At 47.3% G+C, this 19,677-nt stretch overlaps 1 protein-coding gene across 3 annotated transcripts in view; it reads right to left on the bottom strand.

Annotated features, from left to right (window-relative positions):
• Positions 1–6,933: 6,933 nt before the first annotated feature.
• GRIA3 (glutamate ionotropic receptor AMPA type subunit 3) overlaps positions 6,934–19,677 on the bottom strand; it is a 141,112-nt gene continuing 128,368 nt past the window's right edge. Inside the window, exons 14-16 of one of the 3 annotated variants that reach the window (XM_064713365.1) lie at positions 11,537–11,651; positions 9,158–9,405; positions 6,934–8,571 (exon numbers count right to left, since the gene is read on the bottom strand). In XM_064713365.1, coding sequence (XP_064569435.1) covers positions 9,160–9,405; positions 11,537–11,651 — 361 coding nt within the window. In that variant the 3' untranslated portion in view covers positions 6,934–8,571; positions 9,158–9,159. Of the gene's footprint in view, positions 8,572–9,157; positions 9,406–11,536; positions 11,652–19,677 lie in introns of those variants that run through there. The other 2 variants (XM_064713367.1, XR_010440369.1) reach the window with 2 other exon arrangements.

Consider the following 19,677-nt stretch of genomic DNA (forward strand, 5'->3'; position numbering starts at 1 on the left):
TTCTCTGTGTGGTCACTTTATTACTTCTCTGGATTAGGAAAATTGGGTTCTAGTTTTCAGGGTGGGGATGGTTCCTGTCCCTCTGTCCCTGCCCTGTTTTGGATGCCAAGGGCTGGTTGTGGACTGTGGTGCCTGCTGTGAAGGCACAGATGTGCTGCCCTTCTCCAGTGGTTTCCAGGAGCTCTGGGTTTGCCTTCCTGCGTTCAGCCAAGTTTACACCTTTCTTCTGAGCTGTTTGTCCCTGGTCCAAATGCCATTAAAATCTCAGTTTTTATCAAATATTAATACTATTAAACATAGAGACTTGTCTCTTAAATATTTCGGGGTTTTCGTTTGTGGGCGTGTTGGTGAGATCTTAATACAATATAAAGGGAATTTTGATCAAATGTTGAGCATCCCCGGAGTCAGTGAGGGCTGGAGAAAGCACGGAGCTGGCCGGATGGTGTGGCTGTGCAGGCCACCGGCACACTCATTGACTTTGTGCCCAGGTGGCTGAGAACGCCAAGGACATCCTGGCCTTTATCAAATAGTGTGGGCAGCAGAGCCAGGGCAGTGCCCATCCTGTGCTGGGGAGGACACACCTCCAACCCTGTGTCCAGCCCTGGGCCTCTCACGGCAGGAAGAACACGGAGGTGCTGCAGCCTGTCCAGAGAACGGCAACAGAGCTGGGGAAGGGTCTGTGCAGAAACAGCTGAGGGAGCTGGGGTGTTCAGCCTGGAGAAAATGAGGCTTGAGGGTGACACAATCACTTTGTACCTGTTCCTGGAAGGAGATTGTTGTCAGCTGGGGTCAGTCTGCTCTCCAGGCAACAAGAAACAGAACAAGAGGAAAGAGCCTCAAGTTGGATTCCCTCAGGAGAGATATAGATTGAGAAATCTGCCCTGAAAGGTTGATCAGGCATTGGAATAGGCTGGCCAGGGCAGCGGTGAGGCCACCACCCCTGGGAGTGTTCAAAAGAGGTGTGAATGTGGCACTTAGGGTATTAGTGATGATCGTGGCAGCGCTGGGTCAAGGGTTGAACTCAATGGTAAGTCCTTCCAAACTTAAGTGTTTTTATGATTGAGAGGATTGTGGGGAAGGACAGCTGGGAGGGTGGGCAAGCAGCCCTGGTCCTGGCCCATGGTCCTGCGGGAAAACCTGGTACGCAGAACCCATTAATTAAGCCCTAAATTGATGTTCTAATTGCTCTCTATAATCTGCAGCATCTGTGATAGGTCACAGCTTCAGCAATTTCATAATAAGGTGTTTTCCCTCAGCACTGGCAAACGTCCCTTGTTTAAAGGTCAGGGGAATATTAAATAAACATCATTTATATTTATTTGCCTCGGATCAAACCACGGCTCTTACATTAATTTTGGAGGATTTTTTGGGCAATTAGACTGCTCGGGCCATATTTGGAAATCAAATGCAATATTTATCGAAAGGCTTGGGATGACATTAAAAGCCAGCTGCAGCAGCGAGCAGGGGCAGAGGATGCTCGGGCTGGCGGCGCTCCCGCCGCGCCGCGGCTGCCGCTGCATGTCAGTGTTGGACCGAGCACGGCCGAGCGCCGCCCGCCCCTCCCTCCCCCGCCGCTTCCCGGCGTTACAGAGCCGCAGAACGCTCTGGGTTCGAGGGACAGTGCAGATCACCACGGCCCAGCCCTCTGCCGTGGTGGGGATGCCGTGCCCAGACCAGGCTGCTCCGAGACTTGGATGCTGCCAGGGACGGGACAGCCGCAGCTTCTCTGGGCATCCTGTGCCACTGCCTCAGCACCTTCCCAGGGAAGAATTTTCCTCACATATCCAATCTAAACCTACCCTCTTTCAGTTTAAAGCCACTGCCCCTTGTCCTATCACTCCATGACTTGTAAAAAGTCCTTTTCCAGTTCTTTTGTAGCCCCTTTAGCTACTGGAAGATGCTCTGAGGTCCCACCAGAGCGTTCTCTTCTGTGGGCAGAGCAGTGCCAGCTCTGGGGATGTTTCCAGGGGAAAGGGGCTCCAACCCTCTGGGTTTCTTTGTGTCCATGTCCCTGTGCTATGGCCTCCAAGGCTGGACACTGCTCCAGGGGGGATCTCAGAGGAGCAGAGTGGAGAGAGTGCAATAATCTGCCTCGACCTGCGGGCCATGGTTTGGTTCTTGTGATGCTGCCCAGGATGGTGTTCTAGGCTGTGAGTGAATATAAATTATCCCACAGTCATCCCCTTTCCCACAGTGCCCTCCATGCCCCCCTCTGGCCCTGCAGCAGGCACCAAGCCCTTGTCTCCTGTCCCTGCCCTGTCTCCTGTCCCTGTTCTTGTGGCTCTGCCCCAAACCTGCCCACACCAGCGGGCCCAGGGCCCAGGCCCTGCTCTCCCACACTCTGCTCTGCTCCTGCATTCCTTTAATCAATGTCTGGTGTTGCATCACACCCTTCCCCACTTGTTACAGCATATCAAGCATCTGCCACATGCTCATTAATTGGTCAATTACTTTATTTATGTGCTAAACATTATCTAAAGCACCAGTCATTACCAGCATCATGGCTTTGGTTTGTATTATATGTTTTTTACAGGCTTTAAGTGATTTACCTTCTCCTTGCCATGAGGGCTGGGGTGCTGCCTGCACCTCTGTTAACCCTTTGAGGTCCAGTCACCATCTCAGTCCCATTCCTGAGCCCTGTGCTGGTCCCCACTCTGAGAGGGCAGGTCATTAATCACTGCCAGGTTTCCCAGCCCTCCCTCAGAGCCATTTCTCTTTGGATTTACCTTGTTTTCTACTGCTGCCTTCAACTCCTCCCTGCCTGAAATTAGGGTGAAGTAAGAAAACTCTGAAACAACAAAATACAGATGATGGGAGAATCCCCCATAACTGTCTGCTGGGGCAGGCCAGGTGCCACCACACCCCCTGGCTTTGATCTGCTGCTACAAATCAGCTCTGGGTTCACCCCGAGGTCTCAGCTCTGCCTGTGAGCTTGGAGGTGCCAACAGGCTTCTCACCAGTGGGGAATTGCTGCAGAGCAGGATCTTGTCCTCTTGCTCTGCTGTAAGATGTCCTGTCATTCTCAAAATGCCATGATGGCATAAATAATTAAAGGCTATAACACTTCAGTGGTAGAAACAGCAATAAATAAACACTTGGAGTGTGCACCAAGGCTTTGTTATGCTGCCCTTGGTGTCAGCCCGTGGAGGCACCACCATCCAGCACATCAGTCAGCCTCTGCCTTGGTGTCCAGCCCTGCAGGAGCTCTCCCAGTGCCCCAGGGAGGGGCAGAGGTTTCACTGCTGCACTGGCTGGAGGGTGTGTGCTGTGTGTGAGCTCCTGTGCTCACTCTCCCCTCTGGGTGCTGCTCCTTGCCTGGTGGGGCAGCTGCTGCCTGTGGCTGCACCCAGGGCAAGCTGGAAACCACTGCTGTTGGTGCTGGTGCAGTGGTGGTGCCATGTTACAAACCACCCTCAGTAATCTCTCTGTTGGTAACTGATGAAATAAAGGCAAGAAAGCCCAAGCACAGAGTCAGAGCAGGACTGGGATGTTGATGGGCAGATTTTGGCCAAACCTGCTGCTCACAGGGTGCACAAACAGGAGTGTCCCAGTCGTGGTGCTGGGGCTGCAGCCGGGGCTCCTGGGCTGGGCAGATGCAGCAGGGGCTGCCCTGGCCCCACTGGGGCTGTCCCATGGTGTAATTCCAGCCTGGCCCTTCCTGTGCTGCAGGAACTGGGTGCTGCTGCTCCTGGGGACACTGTGCTCCCTGATAGCAGTTTCAGATGTATTATATTCTTGTTAAATGCTACTATGAAATTTATAATATCCATGCAAATATTATCTCTGTACTTAAATCCTTTAGGTTAATTGAATAGAGCTATCATTATCCAGATCTTGTTTATGTATTGCTGCCTGCAAAAATAGAGCCCATTTTCCAGACTGAAATGATGAATATGGGCACCAAAGACATTTTGTAATTTAATTGCAATGTCCATGACATAGTATTATTTTAATAACCATAAAGAACAATTGTTTTTGAAAAAAATAAATATTGCAGTGCTTTGTGCAAAACCTTTGAAGGGAAACCTATGCCACAATGATACAGTATTTATTTTATTTTGTTCGGTGTGGTGTGCCATGGGAAAGACCTGCTGTTGGTTTGGATTTTTAGTCTCAAATCCGAGCACTGTTGAGGTCCTTTTGCTGCCACTGATGGCTCTTGCAATTTGAAGCATTACTTTGAATTTTTCCTTGTATTATTATTCCCCAGCTGCAGAAGTCCAGAGACAAGGTCATGCTGGGGTGTGTTGGAGCCCAGCATTCCAGGGGTGCCGTGCAGCCCTGCTGCCATTGCTGTAGTCTGTGTAGCAGCCAGGTTTTGGCCCAAAGGGCACTGCCCTGGTGGCCCAGGGAGGCTCCAGATTAGATCATCTCCCATGTGAGGCCATGCCCCAGCCCATCCCAGCTGGCCAGGCTCTCCCAGCTCACTGGGTGCAGCTGTGCCACTTGCACAGCCCTAACTTCACCTGACACATTTATCAGAAAAACTTAACACCCCCTGTGCAGGGCCTGGTAGGGCAGCAGGGCAGGGGCTGCTCACTCAGGGCAGGGCTGGCATCAGCCTGGCACTGGCCTTTGGCTGGGCAAGTGGGCACACAGAGCCCTCCTTGCAGACACATTTTGGCAGCTCTGAGGGAGGCAGCACAGCTCACCCAATGGCTGGTGCAGGGCTGTGTGTGCCCGTCAGGCAGCAGGGAGTGGGCCAGACAGCTCTCTAGAAAAATGCAGTCTGCCCATGTTGGTCTGGATGTTAAGCATGAAATGAAAGCTGAAGGACAGAACAATATTTTTTCAATGCTTCCCTGTGTTTATTGTGGGAGCACTTCACACATAAATAGGCTCATTCAGAGGGGCCTCCCTGTGCCCTGTGGAAGTGTGGTCCCACACGGAGCCCAGTGTGATCAGCACAGCACACAGCACACTGTTATCCTGCTTACACCCAGGACAACCTGACACCTCCATCCTTGCAGGGTGGTTTAGGGTTGAATGATTGTTATTTATTGCTCGAACTTAGTCCTTGTTTATCCCTGAGCTTACCTGCAGTTGCTGAAGCCTTGGCTGAAGGCACAGGGTGGGCTCAGCACGTGTCCCCCCCTGCACTCATCAGCAATGAGCTCCAGAGGCAGCTCCACAGGGATTGGGTTCACACTTGGGACCCACAGCCAGGCCCCAGGTGCTGGGCTGGGAAAGGCACCCAAAGCAGTGACTGCCAGCACATTTTTCCTGTTTCCCCTGCAGCCAGAGGCAGGGCCACAGGGACACCCCAGGCATCTCCTGTTTTGCAGGGCGTGTTTTGGCCAACAGATACCAAACCACCCAGGTCCCTGCCCTCCTGCTCTGCAGCAGTGCTACTGCCCAAGACCTGCATGGGGGGATTTTTTTTTATTTTTCAGAGGCTGATCTTTTCATCCCCAGCCATGCAAGAGAAGCCTGGTGCTGCTCCAGCCCAGCCCCAGTGGCCGTGGGTGCTGACAGCAGTGTGACCCCCATTGGTCCCTGCAGGGAGCCCAGGGAGCTGCTCCTATGGGGACCATGGGGGTGCTGTGGGCAGGGGGAGCCCCACAGAGGAGCTGGGGTGTGCTTTGGGTACACCCCAGTTCATACCAACAGTACTTACCACAGTTCATGGTTTGGGGTGACTTGGAAAAACTACACTGTGAGTGAAGTAAACTCAATAAATTAGAGCTGGGATTAGCTACAATGCTGGGTGAAGGGTTTTTTTTCCTTAAAGAAGCATTGCTGAAAAGCTGGGAATTGCAGGAAAATACATCTGTGTAGTGAATATTTAAGGAATTTATTTAGCCACACTGCTGACACTGCAGTGGCAGGGCAGAGCATCTCCCACCCTGGGTGCAGCCCTGAGGCTCCTCCCCTGCTCCTCACAGGGTGCTCCTTGCATCTTGCAGGATCAACCAGTTTCCATCATCAAGAAAACAAAAAATTGGTTGGTTTGCAGGTTACCAAGCCAGGAATAGCCATTTCCCAGCAGGGTCCTCAGTTCAGTGTGGGGGCCCCTAAGCTGCCAGGCTGGAAAGGCTTTGAGAACCTGGCCTAGAGAAAGGTGTTCCTGCCCATGGTGGGGCTGCTGGGACTGGGTGATCCTTCCAACCCAAAGCTTTCCAAAGTTCTGTGGTAACATCTGAGGAGATCCCAGACTGGCCAAAGGGAGCACAGGAGGGAGGGGTTCTTTACCCACTGAAGAAGAGAGAAGCAAGCTCTTTAATTTTTTTTCTTTACAGTTTTATTTACAAAATGTATTAAAACTCTTTGTACAACACCTCATCAAAATGAGGCTCAGTAATTGATGTCCACACATGCAGTTTATGCTTTTACAGCCATTAGTTTGCTTGGCAATTTTTCTGCTCACTCAAGTGCAGTTTCAACGACCAAAAATAGGAACTTAAATTACAAAAAAAAACAAAAAAGAGGAGAAAAAAAAAGAAAAAGGAGAGAACCCCCTAAGCCCCTGAAGCAAAACAAATTTAAAAAAATATACCAAAACAAATCATCATGAGACTACTGCCAAACTTCTGATAGCTTGAAGTTGGTAGCCAGAATTGGTAAGCACTCAACACATTTTAGATTTACATGCAAGTTTAAAAAATATCGAACCATTTACCAAACTCCCTTCACTGGTGTGAAGCCTCCACTCTTAAAAATTGATCTGATAAACATACATATTTTATACAGCTTTTAAGAAAAACGTTTGTTTTAAATACAACTCATAACTGCACAGCTTTAGCTCACCCTTGCTGGGGACGTGATCGTGTTCAGAAGTTGAAAAAAAAATCAGAGTTTCATGAAAAGAAAATGAAAACAAAACTATTTTTTGTCAATATCTCGTTAAAAACTTGAACAATAAATTATTCTTCTATGAGCTTTTAAAATGATTTTATATTACATTTTGTTGGAAATACATATTTTTAACAAGACTTTTCTTTTTATTATTTTTTTTGTTTTTTGTTTGTTTTTAAATCCTATTAAAAGTTCAAATCTATCATCAGCAAACTAAATGCCTAAAGGTCAGACTGGTTTAAATGAGTTTCTTTTTCACTGTATGTTATTGATGAAATAAAACTCTATCATAAACTACGGAAAATACATATTGTCGATTAGAGGTAATTAGTAAGCAGATATTCCATTGAACATTTCCCATGTGATTGACAATATGTTTAAAGTTTTGTGGGTTTTTTTTTTTCTTTTTCCTTTTTTTTTTAATTTTTATTTTTATTTTTAGAGATGAAGTTGTTTCCAGGCAGAGGTTCAAGGCTGAAATGCTGCTGTCTAAGATGTTGGATGTGAGTAACAGTGAGCTCCTCCTCACACAGAGGCAGGGACAGAGCATCCTCTCACCAGGCATGAAACAAGAGCTGGCAGGAGCTGATAGAATATAACAGTACTAGCAGGAGTCATGTTAGATCGCTTACTATTACTCTGGAACTGCAGCTGAACTGGAGTTACTGCCCTCTTTCCTTGCTTCTGTTTTACAAGGACTGATGCTGAGGAGCTTTAGCTGAGCACGGTGCTGGCTGCGAGAGAAAGAACTGGGGAGAAGCAGAAGCAGGCCTGGGAAAAACTAACCTGCCTCTCTCTTGCTTCATTGCTTGATATTAAACAGTGAATTAAAATGCAAATGCACAGCAAGAAAAGAGATATATGGTCTGAACTTAAACAGCAAGTAGCTTTTCCTTTTTTTTAATTTTAAAAGCCACCCAATGTCATTTTAATAAAGCACCTGTAGGTATGCCTGATGATAGAACAAAAAAAAAGGAATGCAATATTTTCTTCCCGGACTTTAGCTACCTTGTCAAGAAATTAATTTACTGATCTGGAAGCAAGACATGCAGTTCCACAAATTACTTTCTTTTGGATTTACAGATTCACAGTCATTGACCTTAATTGGTTTGAATGCACGGATTCTTTCCCTCCTTTTGCTGCTATACAGAATTGCTCAAATTAGCTGGAGAGGTTAAAGTGGCTCAGAAAAAAAAAATAAAATGACACCACTGTAAGTAAATACTGAAACATCTTGACATCAGCTCATACAAGCAGTGGCAGGCCAGTCCGCGTTTGCACGCAGCAGATTTCTGAGGCTTTGTGTCAGGAGCAGTTTCATAATTTGATACGATTGGGGTGGCTGATGAAACCAGCTGCAGCTGCTTTCAGGACACAAGTTCAGTTACTGTGCAGTGGTATCAAAGAATGGCTTTTGTTGCACTGATCTTTTTTTACAAGAATTTTTTTTTCACATACCAATATCTTTTTACCAGTCCTTTCATTTGTTTCTTTTTTTTATTTTTCTTTTATTTTCCTCTCTTTGTTTTCTTTTACTTCTTTGAAGCAAAGCAAGAATATTTCAGTGATGGTTTGCATTGTTGTGAGTCTCAGAGTCTTCCATAAGGCACTGAAGGAAAAAATACCAGTTTTTCCTATTAAAAGTACATTGCACCATCATCAATGCGTGTCATGCCTGACACCTCGGAGAGAGTACAACTGGCTCAGATGGTCCAAATCCATGAAGTAGCCACATTCTCTGCTGCTTTTTGTCTTGCATGCTGTCAGGGTGAAGATCTAAAATAAAACCAGAGAGATTTCATCACCGCCTGGCAGCGAGGGGCAGGGGAGCTCAGCCCATGGAGAGGCACAGATTGTGGGCAAGGGGCTAACCAGGCCTTTTCAGAATCGTTTGTCTGCAATTCACCTCTATTTTTTCTGCTTTAGAAATCATGAATTCTAGTGTAGAAGGTTTCTTTGTATTGCAAGTTTTTTTTGAAACTTCCTAAAAGCACTTACCTGATCTGATTATAGCTTACAAAACAAAGAGGAAGAGATTGGTGACAAGAGAGATGAGAATTCTGATTATAGTGATTTTTAAAGCAATTAACAAAACACTTTCATTTGAACTAGCACGATGCTGGAGAGAGGAGTTACTCACTTTGGCATGAAGCCAGCTTCCTCTGTGTATAAAACAGAATCGTACCCTTCCGATCCTACTTCTGATCAGGGAAGAAATTTAAATGACTCATACTTATAAACTGCCACAAGATGGTGTTTCAAAGGCCTCTTGCAGCAGCCCCTGGTGCACACAACAGCACAGCACAGACAGCTGAACAAAGGGCAGAAGGAAGAAGGGTTTGCTCCCGGCCCGCAGCCGTACCCCTAGATTTTCACACTCTCTGTGCCGTACACGTTGTAGCCTTCCCTGTAGGTAGCATAATTCTGGGTGTTGGTGGCAGGAGCAGGTTTGAAGTTCTGCGTGTTCTTGGTGAGCTTCATTCTCTTGGACTCGGCCCGAGACTTGTAGCAGAACTCGATCAGTGCCACCATCATGGCCAGCCCCAGGCCTCCCACAAGGATATAGAACACGCCCGCAACATTGCTCAGGCTCAGAGCGCTCGTCTTGTCCTAAGAGAAACCAGCCAGGCTGTTAGCTCTGCTGAGAGCAGCAGACACACAGACAGACAGACAGACAACAGGCTATTTGCATTAGGCCTAGCTGGAATGGCTACACTCATGTGTTCAGTGTCTGGCCCTCGGACCAGGGCTGTCCCCCCATCCCGCAGCCCGGGGCTGCACAGCAGCGCCTGCTCTGCCCTCCAGCCTGGGCTGGGTGAAACCCTGGCTCACTCCAACGCAAGGAGGCTTTTCTGGCCACTGACTCCCCAGCCTTTGGTGTCCCAGAGCAAGGTTGCCTATGGCCGAGCATCCCTGGTAGCAAAGGCACTGGGGGAAAGTTGTGCTGGTGGCTGCATAAAACAGCAGGATTTATAGAAGGCCATGACAAAACTAGAAAAAGAAAAAGCCAAACCACTACACAGTTTGGTCAATGTAGGTAAAATTCTTGAGATACTGCTGAACTTAACTACCTTTTTTCAACAGTTAGGAAAAAAAAAACCACCCTGGAAAGATGGTCAGTTACTTAGAGGTCAAATAGCAGAGCCCTGAGCTAAACTAGCACCTTTGAATGAAACCAGACAATGTAACACAAAAATCATTGGTCAGGGTTTATCTTCCTTCAATACATGTCAGATAGGGGAGATGCTTGCATTTTTTAAAACAAGGTTATGGAATGGGATTAAATAGAGCTGCAACCCTTCTGCTGCTGCATGGGTGGTGGCTGTGGGCAGGAACAGCTCCTGGCTGGCACAGCTGGCTGGGCTGCCACACCACGCTGGCCCAGGTGGACAGGCAGGTGCCAAAGAAATTTATCTGTGCCCAGAGCAGGCACTGCTGACAGAGCTCAGTTAATGATTCTCTCTAGGGAGAGCTAAGTTTGCATATAGTCAGAGTAAAATATGATTTACATTGTAAGTATCTGTGTGTTTCACAGACAGTTTGGATACATGTGGTTGTAGCAAACAAGCTGCCATTTACACTAAAGATCTTAATCATTTATACCTCTTTTTGATCACAGTTCCCTTTGGCAGCTGCTGTGTATTTAGATATCCCATGATCCCAAATTTATCTGACACAACAACTACTGGGCTGTGCCCTAAGCAACTTCCAGTCCTACTGAAATCAATGAAATTTGATTATTGGCTTCGCTGGAACTTGAAATTGTCCTCCGACACTGAAAGGGTGCTCAGAAATTATAGTTTTCTGTTTGAATGATTACAGAGAGCACTTCCAAAGGCACCAAGGGAGTTAGGCACTCAACTGCGACCGATTTCAGCTGGAGCTGGATTCCTCCTCCTCTTGGTGCCTTTGAAAATGTCCTTCACTCCAACAAGCCCAGCACTTTTACAGAGTTTTTCTCCCCAATGGGTCTATAAGCATGAAAAAAAAAAAGTCCTAATTCTAACTGAATGGTGTAAATAAATATTCCCTACAATTTAAGTGTGCAGCTACTGGGCCAATCCCCCTCAGGGGTGGGACTGCCCTGGGGTCTACAGTGGTCCTGCATGAGGCTGGACAGCCCCACAGCACAGCTGGTGGAGGACAGGACAGTACAGCAGCAAAATGGTTCAAAGCAGTATAAAAAACAATATACAATATTTAGGTAATGATTCACCATTAGCATTTCTAGATTTAAAAAAAAATCCAATCAATTTTAAAATGAATTGGCAAATAGGGCAGGAAAGGTTTTTTCCTTATCAGCTGTCTGTCCTGAAAATTTGTGCCCTTAGCAAGCATGTGACTGTTTCCCAAACTGACATGTAGAGAACCTAAGTAATAATTTTGAAACAAAAATGGGCTTTTTCAATAAAAATAAGAAAAGATGCTGGCCTGAATAATAGACAGTGACTGTGCTGAAACTTGCACATTTAAATGAAGACACCAGCTTGGGAGGCTTTGGGGGCTTCTTTTAGCATGTTTCTAGCAAAATACTCACACAGTGAAACATACTTACAACTACAGTCTGTTACTGCACATAAGAAAAATGCTGTCATGTTCTGAAAATTACTTATTTTTTTCTATTCTTTTCTTTCAACCTTCAAAATGTAAATAGCAATTTTTGAAAGTCATTCTTGGTATAAACAAACAGTGGGTCAAAATGTGATTGCTAATCAGTACAAAAAGACCTTCAGCGACTGACCTTACTTCCGGAGTCCTTGGCTCCACATTCACCCTTATCGTACCACCATTTGTTTTTCAGCTTGTCTAAGATGCCTTGTTCACTGAGTTTCAATACTGCAAGGTTTACAGGAGTTCTTCACGTGGGAAATAACATAAATAACATTATATTATGTTATTTTATGTTATTCAATCTTTAAACTACTTTAAAACTATACAAAGCGATAAAGCAGGGTTCCTGGCCACAAAGTATTTACACTGCAGGCAACTGGATCATCCCCTTAAGTTAAGGCTAGAGCATCTCTACATTACCAGGTCCTGCCCATATCGCTTTGAGTAATCGGCACTCACTGTTAAATGAAGGCAGTAGAAACAAAGCAAGGCCAATCTCCCACTTTGGTGTGCCACAGGCACTTGCAGTAGCTTTACACATCTGGGTGGGTTTGATCCAGCAGGGCCCCCCATTGCACTGACAGACAGACAGACAGAAGCCCCCACAGCGGCCACTGTGGCTGCCCACGGCGGAACAACGCTTGCAGCCCCTGATCCTCAGCAGCCCCTACGCCTGGGGGGGGTCTCTGTGCACATCTGCAAAGCCAAAACCCCCAGGCTGGATCCCTGCAGGGGGATTCTGCGGCCATCACAGGATTCTGTGGCTGTCACAGCCCCTTCACCCCGGCTGGCTCCTCCAGCTCCCGCGGCCGGCGCTGCAGGGCTGCGCTCGAGGCACCGTGCTCGGCTGCCCTCCCTGAAACGCTGCATCTCCAACTCCCCCAGTCCAGGCAACTGCAGCAGAAAATAAGCAAATGCAGACCTCTGTGAAGCAAACTGATGAATATGGAAATGCTGGCTGAAAGTGCCCAGGGTGGGAAATGTTGGCAGGATAAATGGAGTTGCTGACTCGTGCTGCCAAGAGCCCACAGCCCAGGGGGGCTGAGCTCATCTGGCCCCTCCACGTGGGAAAGCAGCACCTGAGGAGCTCTTGGTTAGGTTTTGTCATTTCCACTTCCTCCTTGTGTGAAGTCTTGGTTTTTTCCTTGCATGTTTCCATCAGACAGGCTCCCTGTGTAAGGGACATCAGCTCCTGCTCCTGCTTGAACAGCTCTGATCCCTGAATGCTCCACGGCCATACAGGGCTGGGTTCTTATCCCCAGCAATGCTGTGTCACTTTGAACAGGATGGCACCAGGCAGACACATGCACAGCCTGCTTTGGTCCATTCAGGCCTGCTGTCAGCAGAGGGGATGCAGGAGATGCCCACGCCTGCCCCAGTGCCAGCCTCACGCCTGGCTCTTGCTGCTCTCTGCCTTTCTCCCACCCCTGCCCTAAGTGTCTGACTCTCTGCAGAGCAGAAAAGACTCAGAGAACGAGCAGCAAGACCTATACAAAACACCTTCAATATAAGCCAAATTGCACACTGGCACTTAGGGAAACATGCCCAGACTGGGGGGGCTCACAACTCCGACCAACAGGAATGGCTGAGCCCCGCCATGCCTGGGGCAGGGCAAGATGCTGGAAGAAGCAGCAGGTAAAGAAAAGCCCTGTTCCCTCATCTGCCAAGAAGCTGCTTTTGGGATGAGACTCTTGGTGGCTGATGCTGGGAAGGGCTGCTCTTGGAGATGCTCCGTGTCCTTTGGCAGGAGGGTGGCAGCCAAGCCCAGGAAGTTCATGGGCTATCATGAGAAAAATGATCATATTCAAGAGCTCCTGAATGCTCCATGGCTGCTCCAACATGAGCCTGTGTAGAGTCACCCAGGCCAGCAGGGAGGCAAGAGCAGGGGAAAGCCATCAAGGTGGGGACAAGCACTGGTCCCAGTGGCAGCACTGCCATCACCGCCTGCAGAGCTGCCTGGCTGTCCAGGCAGAGGCAGCACCACTCTCTCCTGGCCTGCACAGAGCTCAGTTTGACACCAGCCAAGACTTTATTTTTATAAAATGGCTATTTTTAAGCGGCAGCTGTAATCTAATTAAGTATCAATCAGGGCTGGCTGTACACACTCAGCTGGACACAGCCAACGGGTGGCAGTGACAAGCCACAGGAGACAGACCGTGTTTGCTGGCCCGGCACTGGCAGCAGCCTGAGCTCCTCCAGCAGGAGCCAGCGGCACCCTAAAAGCCAGCTGTGCTGCAGCTCCCCTGCACCCTCCTGCAGGTAGGCTGTGAAACATGAACGGGATCAAAGCACACCCCTAGGCACTGCCAACACCTCGGGGGGGAGCAGGGAACACTCCTGTCCCCTCAGCTACAGCGATGGGCAGCAGCCAGGGGAACACTCCTGCCCCCTCGGTTTCACTGATGGGCAGCAGCCAGGGGAACACTCCTGCCCCCTCGGTTTCACTGATGGGCAGCAGACAGGTCCTGGCCAAGCCATCACCACAGACCCTCCTGGGCTGTGCTGAGACCCCCAGTGACCCCCAGACGAACACACTACGAGCAGCTGTGCGTGCCTGCAATGCCAGCCAGTGAAAGCTCAGTGCCTCCACCTTCCCCTTACAAGCCCCAGCAGAGAGCAGGGTGAATTATTGCTCAGAGAACAGTACTCTCATTTTAAATTTCATTTAAAAACTATCCAATTTGGAGAGATTTTATGCAATACATCTCTCAGCTTTGAAAAGCATTGTGCAGCTGAGAATACACAAACAATAGGAAGAAGGTTATAAACACCTTTCCTCCTACCTGCATATTTTATTGTGCAAATTTTCCCCTCCCCCCAGTCCTATTCCAAACACTATTTTTAATTTGCATGCCTTTGTAAACCCCATACGGAGTACTGAGAATTTGCATAACATCCAATACATTATAGATTAGCTTTCACAACATTATACAGTATTGGGAAATGAGGAGGCTTAATATGCTAATTAGGGTGCTTTATTTTTTTTAAGCCAAGATTGCAGCTAATTGTGCACACACAACTGCCAAAAAAAAAAAAAAAGGAAAAAGTAGTAAACTAAAATTATCTTAACTAAACAGATGGGAATTTGCCTAAAATGGGGTTTTCATTATCATTTGTCACAGTCCTGTTTGCCAGGTGAGGTACCACATTCCCTCAGCCTGGGTAGGAGAGAGGTGATTTGGTTTCATCAAACTCCTAAGGAACAATTTTGCCTGCTTCCAGGAAATAAATTCCAAAACCTCCTAATGCATGAGTTGTTTCTTTTGCAGCAGGATTTGAGAAACCTTACAGTGGGAGAAGGCATGATGCCTCTGCAACCCCTGGTCCAGCACTTCAGGAATGCAGTATGAGCAGGTGCAGGATGGACTCCTCAAATCCCAAATGCCCAAGCTAAGTAGAAATATTGGAAAGTGAGCCTGGTTGCTGATGCATTTTCCCATTGCTCATCTCTGAGTAGCTGTCTAGCCTGGTTCAATTTAACAGTCAGAGTCAGTCATGGCTTTGGCTGAGATTCTGATGGAAGTGCAGAGAGCCATGTCTGGATCCTGGCATTTTCCACTGAGTGCTCAGCAGTGCCTGTGGCACACAAATCCTCTGTGTCACCCCTCAGCTCACACTGAGCTGCTCCTTGGGCAGTGCCAGCCCCTGCCTGGGCCAGCCAGCCCAAGGCACCAAGCTGCACAGTGTTCTGTTAGAGGGGGAACTGCAAGGTTCTTCCAGGAGTGGTGGCTGCTGGGTCCAGGAAGGGGATTTGTCATTGCTTGTCCTGGGACTGCTTGACTGAGGGGGGATATTTAGAATTGCCTCAGAGGCAGAGGAATGGAGACATGACTTGTCTGGGTCCCATGGGAAGGCTGTCACCAGCCACCTGCTTCTCTCACTGCCCACTTCAGAGGATCATTTCCTCATTTTCTGGGGCTCTGTCTCAAAGGACTTCAATTTCCTTGTAGTTTTCTTGGGATACTTTTGTGCTTTCCAGTTGTTTTTTTTTAAATTATGTTTCTGTTGTTGAGCTGTATGGGACATCCTATGAACTCCTCAGCCCTTTCCTAGGTGGCTTCCACTGCTTTTTCATGCTTTAATTTCTGATGGGATTCTTTTTCATCTCTCCTGTGTGGTTTCCAGACCTCTCCCTGTTAGCTTTGTTGCTTTGGTAAAAGTAAAATGTTCAGAGGTTTGAGAGCTTGTGTTCTCTTTTTGCGCTCTGTATGCCAAGAAAATGAGATGAGGCCATTTGGACCAGGATATCAGCATTGTGGATTCCACAGGATGGTATTCTTGTCCAGAAACTGGCAGTGTTTTTCTTCCTTCCCACAAGTGAAGGAGTTTGCTGTTTCCTTGCTTTTGTTTTTCATCCAGTATGATCTGAATCATACAGGCTTAAACCTGTGAGGTTGGATCTCTTGGGCAGCTTTACCAAACCCTGATAAGATTTTTTTTCTACAAATGATTGTCAGACTTCAGTTTAGAGAAACAATACCAGGAGCCTCATAAGAGATAGTACTGCCCTTAGAGGGGAATTAAGCCATCTGCAATGATTGTTTCTTTTAAGAGCAGCATGACTGTAAGATCAGTGCCCACCTGTTTTATAGGCTTTACAGAGTCTGCCACAAACACGATTTTATATCTTGACAGAAGTGGCGTTTATTGGTGCTTCAGCTGCTTCATTTCTCTGCCACCCTGTTAGGAGACTCCATTCAGGTGCTGGCAGCATAACCTTCCCCTCTTTAGCCATCAGCTACTGCTAGAAAACAAGCTGTGCCAGTCTTCTTCCAGATTTAATACGACACCATCCCAAAGGTGACCTCCTTTTCCTTTTGCTGGGTGGCCCTGGGGCCTCCTCCCTGCTGCACTTCAGCCTGTCTGGGTGCAGACACCAGACCCAGAAGCCCTTTGCACCCTTTGCTGCTGGTGGTCCCAGAGGACAGGATGATACTGATGGAATGAACTGACTTTTGAAAAACAAACTCATTAAAATCTCATCCCTGAGCTGCATCCCCAAAGCTTCAGGTTAAATTTAAAAACTTGGACCACCTCTCTCTCAAATTCAGGAGGTGCTACAGCACTTGGTCATGCAGGTTGATCCTGTACAAAACATGGCATTGTCCCAAGGCTGAGTATGTTCACCATGCAGATGCTCCTTCTTCTGAGAAGGAGCTCTTTGCAAAGCATTTATTACTTTTATATTTCATTATTACCCATCTTCTATTCATGCAATTAATATAAAAAAGAGGGAACACAATGACTCAGAGGCCATCTGCTCTGTCCTCTTCTCTTTGAGACAGCCTTACCTGTCCGAGAGATTTCTTGCCTTGCCTCCTCTTACCAAAGCCCCAGTTTCAGATTAGTTGTAGTAAATGTTATCTCCACTGAGAAAACTGGTGGTGTTATTTCTTTCCATTCTTTCTGGTCAGAGCAAGCTTGAAGTAGAAGACAAGTAAATTAATAGTTGAAGAGTCAGATCTTTATTAGTCCTGAAAGTGGGAAGGTAGAACTTCTGACCCTCTCAAATTATAAACCATAGGTTTTTAGTGGTGTGATTAATGGCTTTTCAGGTTAATTGTCATGATTTCACCTGCACCTATTTAAAGAAGATAATCCCAAAGCAGATGTTCCACCTACTGCCATCACTAACTTCTACCAGCTTAAGACACATGGCCAGCAGGCTGCAGTCCCACAGATGACTGCAAAGGCTGGCCAGGCTGCTCCTTTTGGCAGGTGGGTTCCAGTTACTGCCCATCATGTTTGTGTGCTAGTGCTGTAAACAGGACCCCTTCCTGAAGGAACTTGGACTGCAGTGAAGAATCTGAGCAGTTTCTTGGAAAAGCACTGCTAATTTATGAAAAGAACATTGCGCTCTTGCCAGGAAAGGGCCATTTTCCAGGAAAGATGCCAGTGCCTTTGCTGCCAGTGTTTGGGTTGGTCCTCAAAGTTGCAGCAGGTAATACAAGGAGACAATGACCACTAGAGGTGAGAACTGGGAACAGAAGTCACTTTAGGACTTGAACAACTCACCCAATAATCTGCAGAATTTTTCAGCTCTGTCTAACTGGTGTTTGAGTGGCATGAAGTCTCAGCAACACTGTAGTTATGTTTATTACTTGCAATCTAGAAAAGATTTAAGTGATGATTGGAACAGCTTTGGATAATTCACATCCCATTCCATGCTCTAATGGATGTAATATAAATGTTATACCCAAACCCAATCACTGCCAAGGAGAGTGAATGAACTCGGCAGACGGCACACTGCTCCTTTCAAACCAGACAAACCATTGCTCAGAATTCATTTACAATTTTTAGATGCAATCTTTCAGAAAAGCAAGCTGCAAAGTAAAGGTGCAACAAGCAAGGCTCTTCAAAGCACCAATTAAAGGGCTTCCTCAGGATGGCACAGGATGGGGAGGGCAGTGCATGGGCTGCCTCTCACTACCTGGGTTTTACAGCCGCAAGTGTTCCTTCACTCACCATCAGCTGGTTCCTGATTTTCTGTAGAGTATCAGGAGCACAGTGTGGCATTTTCACAACAGTGTTGCTTGCAGCATCTCGAGAGTCTCCAAATATAGCTTTTTTAGGGGTAGAAGGTAAAGAAATCACCCATGAACTTGAAGGAAGGCCAGAATAACATTCAGCATTCAGAGCTCCTCTCTGGTCTTGAACACATCCTCTCTTCTTGTGTGCCTGGGGCTGTGGCTCAGCATAGCAGAGCACAAGGTGCAGCAGAGCTGATCAGCACTTCAGCCAGGGAGGGATGCCTGGCTGGCTCAGGAGATGTCAAACACTGGGCAAGACCTCCAACCACTGCAGCTTCACTGCTCAGGAGTGGCCCCTGCACGGGAGAGCTCCACAGGCTTCTGCAGGCTACTTGGCCAGGACATCCATGTCCCCAGCAGCACTGTGGAGGGACATGTGCCATCTCACCCAGCAATACAGAGTTCATTTAGAGGTGAAGCTAAGCAATTTAAGGCCAGTGGCAGTGGGGATCCTTCTGACAAAAGCAGATGGATGCTGGCTCCAAACATACAGCAAATATGGTCACCAGAACTGTCCTTGGCTAACAGACCTCCCTGTGTATTTAACACTGCAGCTACCACAATGCACAATCCTGTGTATTGCCAACATGCCCTCATTCATTTTTCCCAGCAGCACAACAGCAGACAACCAAATCCTCTGGTTGGAGAAGTGTGATGGAAATGCAGGCACACATCCCTTGGGATGCTGCACTTACAGCAAAGCTGTTTGTGATTCCCCGTACTGGTACTGGCCCTTTGGGTGCCAGGAGAAGGAGAAATCACAGTGCCAAAGGCAGCCCTGGGCTCTGGCTGTGTCACACTGCATGGCATAGAACAGCTGTAAATCTGGTCTAGTATCTGGCTAGGCCAGATTTATTGCTGATTTGTGTCATCAGAGCAACATAAAGCCACAAGAGGCTTCTGGCAAATCTGTCCCTCCTAAGAGTCCAAATCTGTCCTTCCTAATGAAAGGTGACATCCTCCCTCTGCATCAGAGTTCTCACCTGGCCAAGCCCCACGGTCAGACCAAGGGCTCAGCCTCTGCAAAGGGCTCATTACCCTCCTGTCCAAATCTCAGTGATGTGAAGGAGCTGAGAGTCCATGGTGGTACCAGGTCTTGGTTAGTACATTATAAAGTGTTTTTTCACTTGTTTATCATTAAATAATAATAAACTTGTTTTATAATTAAATAATCCCTGTTGGTTTTGCCTAATCCTTTTAGTTTAGGAATCTGACATATTTGGAGCACTCTCACTTTTACAGCAAGAAATGTCTTCCTTTGTTCCTTATGACCAGAGCTGTTCCCTATGAACATCCCTGGGATTGCCGACATCAGCACAACCCAACCAAAACCATTATAACATCAAAGAGTTCAGATGTTAAACACTTGGGTTTCTAAAATCCACCTCACAGCATCAGAGAAAGGCAAGAAGAATAAGGTGCAAACAAGTAAGCATTTTCTAAATCCAAAATGCTTCCTAAAATCCTCTTGGACAAAACTACTGAAAATGCTGAATTAATTGTTCCTGCTGGTGTCACTGGCTAATCCCCCCTAACTTCAGGGAAAGCACAGAGGGCAGCTTGCTGTGACATGTGGGACACGCCACATTTACCATGCTCCGAGAGGCAAATACCTGAAGAGCACAGAGATTAGAGAATAACAAAACATTCTGAGCTGGAAGGGACCCACAAGGACCAGTGAGTCCAGCTCTTAAATGAAAGGTCCATACAGGGATTGAACCCACAATCTTGGTCTTATCAG

The sequence above is a fragment of the Zonotrichia leucophrys genome, chromosome 4A (assembly GCF_028769735.1).
Source record: "Zonotrichia leucophrys gambelii isolate GWCS_2022_RI chromosome 4A, RI_Zleu_2.0, whole genome shotgun sequence".
In the NCBI taxonomy this organism is placed as follows: Eukaryota; Metazoa; Chordata; class Aves; order Passeriformes; family Passerellidae; genus Zonotrichia; species Zonotrichia leucophrys.